This window comes from Triplophysa dalaica, chromosome 11, assembly GCF_015846415.1.
Source record: "Triplophysa dalaica isolate WHDGS20190420 chromosome 11, ASM1584641v1, whole genome shotgun sequence".
NCBI classification, from domain to species: Eukaryota; Metazoa; Chordata; class Actinopteri; order Cypriniformes; family Nemacheilidae; genus Triplophysa; species Triplophysa dalaica.
In genome coordinates, this window is record NC_079552.1 from 19,753,144 (window position 1) to 19,765,276 (window position 12,133).

At 40.2% G+C, this 12,133-nt stretch overlaps 1 protein-coding gene across 2 annotated transcripts in view; it reads right to left on the bottom strand.

Annotated features, from left to right (window-relative positions):
* hmgcll1 (3-hydroxymethyl-3-methylglutaryl-CoA lyase-like 1) overlaps nt 1–12,133 on the bottom strand; it is a 69,347-nt gene extending 57,214 nt beyond the window's left edge. The window contains exons 1-5 of one of the 2 annotated variants that reach the window (XM_056760007.1): nt 11,694–12,133; nt 10,278–10,355; nt 8,314–8,421; nt 6,742–6,837; nt 518–666 (exon numbers count right to left, since the gene is read on the bottom strand). In XM_056760007.1, coding sequence (XP_056615985.1) covers nt 518–666; nt 6,742–6,837; nt 8,314–8,421; nt 10,278–10,355; nt 11,694–11,789 — 527 coding nt within the window. In that variant the 5' untranslated portion in view covers nt 11,790–12,133. The remainder of the gene's footprint in view (nt 1–517; nt 667–6,741; nt 6,838–8,313; nt 8,422–10,277; nt 10,356–11,693) is intronic. The other variant, XM_056760008.1, reaches the window with a different exon arrangement.

Genomic DNA, 12,133 nt, shown 5'->3' on the forward strand with positions numbered 1-12,133 from the left:
TAACTCAAAATTTGACCTAACTAATCTACTAATTCTGTACTCAGATTTCGTTTACATGTAGTTCCAAAGTCACTTTTATTGACCTTATTCAGCCTGCCACCATGGTAATTTCAAAACGAGGTTGAGAGAGATTCTAGAGCACTAGTTTGGTGTTTTTTTAGACAAATGTACATGTTAACACCATCAGTAGTCAGCTATTTAAAACAAAATGTACAACTCTTATCTCAAAATTAGGTACTACGATCTGTCTAATTAAATAACCCATTTTATCCTTACTTCTCTGTCTTGTGAAACTTAGTGAAATTATGTATTTTTTGTGTTTTGATTGCCGAGCAGTTGGAATCCTGGTAAATATCAATGTCATGCTCTGGACTTTTTATCCCTCTCAGCCTGGCGGCAGGCTGAATGAGGACTATACTGTAACTATAGTAGTAGAATGTCTAAAGTGGATTGTCAAAATACTTTCCCAAACCTCTAAGGAAACACTCAGTAAAGAGTTTTGAGTTATGGCACACACCCGCGCACCGGTATGCCTTCCTGTTTGGCTGCAAAGATGACCTTCTCGAACCTCTGCAAACTCTCCTCTATGGAGCAGTTGATGTTCATCCTGCTGAATGTTTCTGAGGCGGAACCAAACACTGCCACTTCTGTAGCTCCCGCTGCGATCTGCAACAGTAAGTTGGTAATATTGGTTTCTATAGGACCTTTCAAGAGCATTGTCACAAAGTGCTTTACTTCAAATAGAAATGACAGTTAAAAAACAGATTAGACAAAAGCAAGATTGAACACATGAGTTTTCAGCTGCCTTTTAAAAAGATTTCTCAGCTTCGGAGCAACTACTTCAAAACCAAAGTCTTGAGCATGTAAACCTTTAAACACCATCACCAGAATTTAAATTAAATTCTAAACTAGACAGGGAGCCAATGTAAGGAAATTAAGATTGGGGTAACGTGAGATCTCTTTGATGATTTAGTTCTAAGTTTATGCCAGAATTTTGATCCACCTGTAACCGTTCCAGGGCTGAATTATTAAGACAACTAAAGAGCAAGTTGCAATAATCAAGGTGCATGTATAATAAGTTCCATCTCTGTAGTGGTCAAAAATTGCCTTAATTCCATCATCTTTGTTAACTGATAAAAAATGTATTCACATGTTGATCAGGCCTGAAAGCTTGTACCATATGAACAAATTACGAAGGGTAGATTTAACCGAATCTGATAAGGGACCAAGACATTCCATATTTCATTTTTTTTCATGATTTAACTGTAAGTAATTGCTTTAATCAAATTTACACAATTTAAAAGAGTGGGGCCTAAAAGAAATGGGGCCTAAAAGAAATATATACTATGCATAGCAACGGTAAACAATATCAAAATTACTTATAAATTGCCCCAGAAGCAGCAAATAAAAAGCAAAGAGCAGTGGGGCTTAAACTGAACCCTGGGGAATTTTCCCAAGAATTTATATACTTTTTCCACACACTCTCCGTTAATGAGAATGGGAAGGGGGTCAGTGGCAATCCTGTTTTTGCCAAGTGGTTTATGTCCTTAGGACAACATCATGTTGACCCTGGGAAAGCATTTAAATCAACCAATCAGATTTCAGAAATAAGTTTACAGTTCATTTTAAGTTTAATCTTCAAACCAGGATTAGGTGCTTCTAGACCATTGTTTTTCACTTATAATTTCCCACTGATTTTAGGAGTAAGATATGGTTAGGTTTGGGGTTTGGTGTGGGTCTAGGTTTTATTTATAAAAATGTTGTCCTTGGGTCAACAAAATATGCAAGTACAAAGCATACGAACATAAGTCCTTTTTTTTCCAGATGATCTGTGCTATCTGGAGAGCAGTGATGATTGCATCTTCCTGGATCTATTTGACCTATAAGCAAATTGATGCCACTCAAATGCAGGAGAGAGGCTAGATTTAAAATGCCTCAATACCAGCCTCTCAAAATATTTGATAACAACTGGAAGTCAACCAGACGGTGAGCAACAGACTTGTTACCTATGCTCAAAAACCTTTGTAGCCTGAGTCAGTTTAGTCAGCGAAATTATAATAAGTGTAGGAACGAAATGAGAAATAATACACGTAATCTATTCCATACAGATACAGGTTATAAAGGATAAGAACCAAGATGTAATAAATTGCAGCTGCTGTGCAGATAAGCAGCCAATATAAATAAATTAGGTTGAGTTGACTCTGCCCCGCAGAAGCATCTCGGAAAAAGGAATAATAGAAAGGCAGCTCAACTGTCGTTGTTAAAATGTGTATTGATTTAGAATGTACGTGTCTTTAACCACCGCGTATCTACGTCACCAGACATAGTCCCCGCCTACGTTTTGCTGGGACTGCCGCAAAAACTTCACCCTCTCCTCCCCCAAAAAACTGTCGCTCGTTCGTGATGCCTGTGCCGCCTAAAACCTGTGTTCTACGTTGTGAAATTAAGTGCGTCTTACTTAAACAACCAAAGTAAGAACTTCTGAGGAAACAATGTTTTTAATTCATTTTCAAATGACTATAACCCAAATATTGCTTCAATGATCTTGGCACGTTCACTGACTATCCTTGAAAGATGGGGAAATACCAACCTTATTTGGACCTGTTGTTTTGGATTGGATTGGATTCAATTTATTGTCATTACACATGTACAAGTACAATGCAACGAAATGTATCAAGAAGGAAATACAGCATAACATGAGGAAGGTGGGGAGAAAAACAAGCACACAGTACACATAGACAAGACTTGCAACAGGGTAAGTAATCCAGCTCCGGCAAGCAGCCATCCGGTCCTGCGGCCATTACGGCGCTTAACACAGACCCACTTGCCAAGCTGGCGGGATCAAAGCGACGGAGGTTTGGAATCGGTCAGAGTCTGTGTGTGTGTCTGTATGAGGGATAAGGTCCAAAAGTCTGTGTGTGTGTGTGTATGATGGGGGAGGGAATGCAAGAGCGTCTCGCCACATTGCCCTTCAGGGTTGTTTCTCCAGTATCGGCCAAGGCCAATCCTGATTCAGGGGGGCCGAAAAGATAAGATTGCAGTTGTTTCGTCTGGAGGCGACTAAACCGCATTCCAATTCCACGGCTACTCTCTTTGTCCATTTTGGTCTCTAGCATCATCAATTTTCCTTTCCATAGCCGTGAGCTTTTTCAAGATATAATCCATATTGCGATTAATAGTCTCAGTCTCAGTGCTGACCGCTCTTCCCACGGCCTCCGTCAAAACGGGAAGCCTTGTGAGGCTTTGGACACCTGTTCCCGTTTTAAGAATTTTTCGATAACCCAGGGCAAAGCATAATCCAATCAGCATAATACCTGTTATCATGGTTCTGAAAAGGTAGATATCTATGTACCGTTATTTCTGAGGTATTACAGTTTGTTTATCTATCTATGAACTCGGCTATTTTAAGTGATTAATCAATTATCATCTATCTATTATCTACTATCGTTTTCGGATGTTTTACGTCAGACTCGGGCTCAAACTGGCTAGGGGAAATCCCCACCATCTCGATCTATACACTGTATATACTATATAACCTGTAAACCGTAATCCAGCAATGATGGTAGGCGTTCCTTTTGCGACACATGATGAATGCTGTAACAAATTTAAGGAATGGGAAGAAGGAAGCGGGAACTGGCGAACATTCAAAAACTTTTAATAAAAAGTAAACAAACCACAAAACGAAAGTAAAATGCCGCCAGCTTCCGCACACTCGACTGCCGGCCACACAAACATAAAACATAACATAAAATCTAGGTCTGGTCCTCTCTCGTCGTACACTGCGGTCGCTCATCCTTTTATGGTTCCGATCTAGTCCAAAGAGATGCGATACCCGCAACGCACATCTGACACCCATTATCATCACTCGCTCTCGTCCTGCCTTGCTCGTTACAAATGCGTTTGACCAATCACAGCAGTCTATACCACATAAACCAAAGTAGGACCATAAAAATCATATGCTACTTACTCTTTAGCGTTACCTGTGTACTGCATTGATCTGAAACACTTTTATAGTGTATCGAGTAAAAATGGCGAGCCACCCACGAGACAACCTGAGACATCTAATTGTTCTTTGGATATGTGCATTTCGTCACCCCAACGAATCATATAATTTGTTTTCTGAATGTCTGAAGCATTTTATTCCTTTTGATACTGGAACATTTCTGCAAGAAACCGAGGAAATACACTTATCATTTGGATATTGGTCTTTGCCTTACAAAAGACACTGAAGCAGGTTGATTCATGTCATATCTCACGTGAACGTTTGTGTTCAATTGTATTTGGAATGTTGATATTTTAGGATTATTGATCATTTATTTAATTTTTTATGTACATATGAATTGTGAAAATTATTTTGTACATCAGATTTAGTCTTTAAGTACAACAGAATTTGAGTATAGGTCTGATGAATTCATGTAGTAGAGTAGGCGAGGCGAGACCGTGGTTCGAGTCCGGTGAGTAATTGTGAATTAGCGCCAGCTGTGCGCACACCGGGCTCGAATCACGTAGGAGATAGGGAGCATATAAAAGGAAAGAGCGACCGGACCGTCGAAGAGAGAGGACCGGGCCCGAACTTGTTTTACGTTTGTATTTACGTACAAACGTAATTGTTTGTACGTAATTGCTTGTGTATTTATATATATATATTTGTTGTTTATGTTATGTTCGCCGGCGGTCGTCCATGAGGGGCCGCCGGCTGTTATATTAATTTATTAAATGTTTAAATGTTTGCCGGTTTCCGCCTCCTTCCTTCCATTTTATTGAGATGTGTTACATTGGTGCCGAAACCCGGGAGGAAGGAGAGACATGCTGTCGGAGAGTCCTCGCCGCCGAGTGGCCTCGCGGTGCCGGAGAGTTCGGGCAGCGCGGACGAAGGGCGTCCGCCAGTGGCTGCCCGAAGCCGTCAAAACTTCGGTGGAACGGCGACCTTTGCTGCCGCGCCCCTGGGTCGAGGTGGGGTGGCTTTCGTCCAAGTGGGAGCGGGGGGGTTGCCGCCGTCCGCCAGAGGCCGGAGCCTGTGTCCGTCCCCCGAGGGGGAGGAGCAGGGGGCGGAAGTGCCGGGTGAGCCACCGCCTGCCAGAGGCCGGAGCCTGCGTCCGTCCGCCCAAGGGGGAGGAACAGGGGACGGGGAACCCGCCCCGACTCCCGGATAAAGGAGGAGCCACCGCCGGCCGCCAGGGGGCGGACTGTCGAGCCGTCCACCGAAGCCCCAGGGCCACCGCAAGGCACCGCGAAGGAGAGTACTCCGGCTGGTTGAGGAACGAGGCGGCAGCATGTCGGGGAACCGGATTTTTTTTTTTTCCTCTCTCCCCTTGTTGTCTCGTCTCGTCGCTGCATACCCCCCACCCCACCCCCCCCGAGGGAGGGGGAGGGAGCTTGCACAGTCGCGGGGGTACCCCCCGGCCTGTGAGGGGTGATGGGGGTATGTAGTAGAGTAGGCGGGGCGAGACCGTGGTTCGAGTCCGGTGAGTAATTGTGAATTAGCGCCAGCTGTGCGCACACCGGGCTCGAATCACGTAGGAGATGGGAGCATAAAAGGAACGAGCGACCGGACCGTCGAAGAGAGAGGACCGGGCCCGAACTTGTTTTACGTTTGTATTTATATATATATATTTGTTGTTTATGTTATGTTCGCCGGCGGTCGTCCATGAGGGGCCGCCGGCTGTTATATTAATTTATTAAATGTTTAAATGTTTGCCGGTTTCCGCCTCCTTCCTTCCATTTTATTGAGATGTGTTACAATTCAATTTAAAGGGAATCACAGATATTGAAATACCACATTTGAATTATTTTGGTTATTTCATTGCTCGAAAAACTAATTTGTTTTGTATCATTTGCATTTTGTTTCCTTTTGTTTATAATCTTTTATATGGTGTTGTTTACATACTAATTGTGCTTTATTGAAATCGTAAAGAAATTCTACTTTTCAAATAAGACCGTTTAAATCACACATTTGTGTGTGTCTGTATCGCCTGCCAAGAATTCTGGTGTCTTCTGATCTGTAGAAGAATCTGGTCCATAGAGTAGACGATATTCACATTATGCTAACTCCCCTTAACACAGGCGGGTGTTAACAGACTTTTTTTGGAACAGGGATAAAAGTGGCTGATTTGAGTCATGATGCATTCAAAGCTGTTCCAACAGCTTGTTTAAAATACATTGGAACTTGACCAGATGCTAATTACTTATTAATTGTAGATAACACACCTGGACCAATCGTTCCGATAGCATTTTTAAACAAGGACTAAAGGACTAAAAGACATTTTCATAGAACTAACTAATTTGATCATCAAGTTTAATCAGGGAATAATTCTTCAGGATTACTGGCCTGGAGACATAGGGTTTTTGGAGTGAGGTAGAAAGAATAATATTATTTGTATATTGTTTCTTTTATCCACAAAAAAGGAGAGCAAGCTATTGCACTCATCCACAGAAGAAATATGGACTGGGGCTGAAGGTGGAGAGATAATATTATGGATGGAACTGGAAACAATTCATCAGGCTTATGCTTATAGCTTGCTCAATTTACAAAGGAAAGCAATTAAAAACATGTGCAAAACATTTACAAATAAATGTTTCAGATAAAAATGGCAAAGACTTCACTATTATGCAAGGGGAAGTGAAGCGTAGGTAGAGAACATTCATAAGTAAAGAGGTTTAAACAAGACAAACATCATTCTGACCTGCCAAACTGCAAATGTCACTTGTAAATAAATGTAAATGATGCAAATATTTACTTACAGCTGCCTGGAAGCCCTGAAAATTGGGCGTCAGAACAGGGTATCTGACGCCAGGAGACCTTTTAATCCCCTTCAGTACTTCTGTGTGGTCAGCCATCTAACAACATAAAAATAAATAAACACATTATTTAATATTCTATTATATCAGACAATTTTAGAATGCAAGGTTATTTTTTTAGATTTTTCATCATGATTGGTCTGCCACAGGGATTGGCATTAAAAATATCTAGAAATTCCTTGATATCACGCTACACTTCAGCCTCTTGTCAAATTTATTGCCAAATCAAATCTGTTTTAGAATCCGAAAAGAGTCCCACCCCTTCACTAGCAGAAATGCTGAAGCAAAACGCTAGGTCTATTGGTTATTTTAAAAGGGGAGTGCAGGGGCTCACTCAATATATCTCGCTCTCTATTAATTTTTGTTGTAGTTGTTGTTTATATTATGTCAACATATCAAATAATGCTGCGTGTTCCAAGGCAGTCCAGTGGGGCTTTAATGAAATTATTTAATATATTTAAAATAAAACACAACTGTCTATAACATTCATATAATCTGTTTATTCTCAAAAAGTTGAAAATAACTGTCAACAAAAACAAACACAAGTAAGGGTTAATTTACAGGCAGCCGGTTGTTATCGTCAGGATCCGGGTCGGGTCCTGATCACACTGTAAGGGCATATTCCGAGATAACAGCCAGCTGCTTGTACGTTATCCACTTGGCCACTTGCCACATGAGAAAAAAACTCGACGTGAAATTTGAATTTGAAATATTTTATTAGCAATTTTTTTCCAAATACAGACCTTCTGCGGGGAAAAGTCATTTACTTTTGGTTTAAAGGTAAGAAATAACTATTATACAGTATTTTATTAAAATAAATATTAATATTGAAAAAAACTGTCAAAATGATTTGCTGCATCCGGGTTACCGTGTGTTATTAGTTTTGAGAGGTTGTTATCTGGGATTAACGAACCTGCATATGACTGGCCAATCAGAATCAAGCATTCTAATGAGCCGTGTAATAAGTGTATATAAACGTACATTTGTGGTATTAACGGTCGCTCTCCTTCAGCTGATTCTAATCAGATACGTAATCAAGGTTGCGTTGTATCAAGGTAAATAAGGGATAACAATGTAACAATGATGTAACACTTAAAAAATGATATTAGCTCACTGTAGAAGTCTTTGTCTTAAGCCTTGTACTTACACTTTCAGCGATTAAGAATTAATGAAATTAATCAAAAAAATGTTTTCAGATTTCCTAACTACATAAGAAAAACTTGTTCACTGTGTAATAACTGCCACTGACTTCTCAGTATTGAGATCATTCATGGAAGCCACCAGTAACAGTGAACACATCTTTACTTATTATTAACCAACAACCTACACTACAAACAAAACATCTAGCAATTTACATTTAAGCACATACACACCTCTGACAGCAGAAACATTTTTTGGACGTATTATAAAAACATTTTTACGAACATATCTATTATACCCTATTCAGTGTTTTTTGGTGGATCTACAGAGGCCAAAGATACCCATCAACACACTCTTATTACAGAAGCTTATTACCTGGGCTACCCACTTTGAAGACACAAAGCTTGTGGCTTCAATCACAGACAAGCCGGTCTGAGAGAGCATGTCTATAAACTGGATTTTGACCTCTGTCTGCACTATTTCCTGCAGAAAGACAAGATGCAACAATACCGTTTTGTTTGGACACATTCAGGGAGTCTGAGTAACTTTGAGAACAAGGCAAAGAATAATTTGTGTGTTGCCAAACAGTGATGAAGATTTACTAACAAATCTTAAAAATGTCAGCTAACATAGTAAAGTATATTTTTGTGTATTTTATTTTTTATATTAAAGGGGACATAATAAGGGGATATACAGTTGAAAGAAAAAGTATGTGAACCCTTTGGGCTTACTTGGATTTCTTCATAAATTGGTCATAAAATGTGTTCTGATCTTCATCTAAGTCACAACAATAGAGAAACACAGTCTGCTTAAACTAATACCGCACAAACATTATACGTTTTCATGTTTTTATCGAACACAACATGTAAACATTCATAGTGCAGGGTGGAAAAAGTATGTGAAACCCTAGGCTAATGACTTCTCCAAGAGCTAATTGGAGCCAGGAGTCAGCCAACCTGGGGTCCAATCAATGTGATGAGATTGGATGTGTTGATTAAAGCTGGCCTGTCCAATAAAAAACACACACCAGTTTTGAGTTTGCTGTTCTGAAGAAGCGTTGTCTGATGTGAACCATGCCTCGCACAAAATAGCTCTCAGAAGACCTACGATCAAGAATTGTTGACTTACATAAAGCTGGAAAGTGCTACAAAAGTATATCTAAAAGCCTTGATGTCCATGTGTCCATGGTAAGACAGATTGTCTACAAATGGAGAAAGTTCAGCACTGTTGCTACATTCCCTAGGCGTGGTCGTCCTGTAAAGATGACTGCAAGAGCACAGCGCAGAATGCTCAATGAGGTGAAGAAGAATCCTAGAGTGTCAGCTAAACACTTACAGAAATCTCTGGCACATGCTAACATTTTTGTTGACAAATCTACAATAAGGAAAACATTAAACAAGAATGGACTTCATGGGAGGACACCACGGAGGAAGCCACTGCTGTCCAAAAAAAACATTGCAGCACGTTTGAAGTTTGCAAAAGAGCACCTGGATGTTCCACAGCACTACTGGCAAAACATTCTGTGGACAGATGAAACCAAAATTGACTTGTTTGGAAAGAACACACAACGCTATGTGTGGAGAACAAAAGGCACAGCACACCAACATATAAACCTCATCCCAACTGTGAAATATGGTGGAGGGGGCATCATGGTTTGGGGCTGCTTTGCTGCCTCAGGCCCTGGACGGATTACTGTCATCGATGGAAAAATGAGTTCCAACGTTTATCAAGACATTTTGCAGGAAAACTTAAGACCATCTGTCCGCCAACTGAAGCTTAACAGAGGATGGACGATGCAACAGGACAACGACCCAAAGCATAGAAGTAAATCAACAACAGAATGACTTCTACAGAAGAAAATACGCCTTCTGGAGTGGCCCAGTCAGAGTCCTGACCTCAACCCGATTGAGATGCTGTGGCATGACCTCAAGAGAGCGATTCACACCAGACATCCCAAGAATATTGCTGAACTGAAACACTTTTGTAAAGAGAAATGGTCCAAAATTTCTTCTGATCTGCAACTATAGGAAACGTTTGGTTGAGGTTATTGCTGCCAAAGGAGGGTCAACCAGTTATTAAACCCAAAGGTTCACATACTTCTTCCACCCTGCACTATGAATGTTTACATGTTGTGTTCAATAAAAAAATGAAAACGTATAATGTTTGTGCGGTATTAGTTTAAGCAGACTGTGTTTCTCTATTGTTGTGACTTAGATGAAGATCAGAACACATTTTATGACCAATTTTTGAAGAAATCCAAGTAAGCCCAAAGGGTTCACATACTTTTTCTTTCAACTGTAACACATGCTAGAAACACTTAAAAACAGTGAATTCTCTACCTTCTCATTTTGAAGTCCATCTCTTGGCCCGACCTCCACAATTCTGACAAAAGGTGGAAGCTTGGGCTGGTCAAAACACTGTAAATAGAAAAAAAAACAATGAGGAAGGAAGGACCACATAACAATTTCACAAGGCTACTTGGAAAATCTGAATGGTGGATTAGGATGCATCCTCTGTTGCACTGCTTTCTGTGAAATGGTGCGTACATCAGCTTCATGTTTTGAATCTGGTGTTGAGAACCATGCCAGGTTATTTGTGACATTATGTGCATTGGAAGCAACCATTTCCTTTCAATAGTAAATCCAAAGCTTAACCTCTGAATTTAGAGAATAGTGTTTCCAAGAATCAATGGGCCATTTATAGAAGGTATAATGAAATCCTCTCTTTATGGAACGACACATAACCTGCATAGTTTCTCTAAAGGTAAAATGCAGTAGCGGATAACAGTTGAGGCATTTTATCTTGCAATTAGTAGCCTACAAACTAATAAACTCAGTATTGTAAAATAAGCTTGCTCTCTTTTACAGTAGCTCACTGCTGAAACAGAAATATAAGCGCACATACTCAGAAACAAATGTATAGTTCATGCAATGTGACTCGCTTTAGATTAAAGCATCTGCCAAACGCAAATGCAAAAGCACTTAATCTTAATGTATTTCTTAACAAAAAGTTTGTATTTGCAAATTAATAGTATAATGTAATGTGAATCGCTTTGGATTAAAGGGTCTGCCACATTTGAATGCAACTTAATCCTAATGTATTTCTTTACATTTGGAGGCTCAAGTGGCTCAGCTCTGTAGGATCTGTACTGGACTGCTAGTTTAAAATTCCAGGTTTCAGCCCTTTTTTCAGTTACCTTTGGGAAATGACATTTTTATTTACTCTATACTTGTTGGTTAAAAAGGTGTTAGCAGCCCGTCTGACTATTGTGACATACTAGATTAAACAGAATACTTTACAAGACAATATGCAAGTCTTGACTCTGTGGTGGACTTTTTTTCATCTAGAGGCTCCCATTCATGTCTGTTTTTATGAAAAATAATATCTCATTTTCTGTTTCACAGGAAGAAAATGATTTTTTACAGACATGCTGAGCATTTTTTCAAAGTGATTGTTTATCTGCATTTCCTTTATCGTCCACTTGGAATAATAAAGGTCTATCTAACATTTTTGTAAAAACTGACAAAATTCACATGTACTTATTCTGTGACAATTTATTTACATTATGTTATGTTTTTTCTATACATTGTGTGCATTTTGGGACCTTTCCATAGAAAAGAAAAAGTTTTTTTTCCACAAGGTCAAATGGCATGCAAAAACGAAATATCTCAGAACGGCTCAGAATGCATAGAACCTTATAATTCCAAGGCGAAAATATCTCTTGAAATCATGCACATGCAAAAACAAACCCCCACCTTCTCTTCCCACGGCAGACGTGGCAACCAAGGATAATCCCGCAAAAAAGTATCATAGCTCAGGCAGTGCTTGACCGCAGTGGAGATGTTCCCCATTTGGCTAGCACGGTCTACAAGCCAAGGGTCGTATGCCGATGACACCTGTAGAGATCTTAGTTCATATGAGCTTCCTCAAACTGTTTTGTGAGCTACCGGAACAGTACAACAGCATCAAGGGAGCATTTCATCATGGAATGACTCAGCTGTTGTCATGGCAGCAGCATCACTGCCTTTGCTCAGTGACACAGGGCGGAGGGGGGAATTTTGTTAGCTTTCCACTGACAGCTTCATGTGAAATATGGGACCTGCTGGGATTCTGGGCTTAACAATAAGACTAACCACACGCTACTTATTTTACTAGCCTTGGCTTCCCTCCCCAGCGAAATCTACAGCTTCGGGGA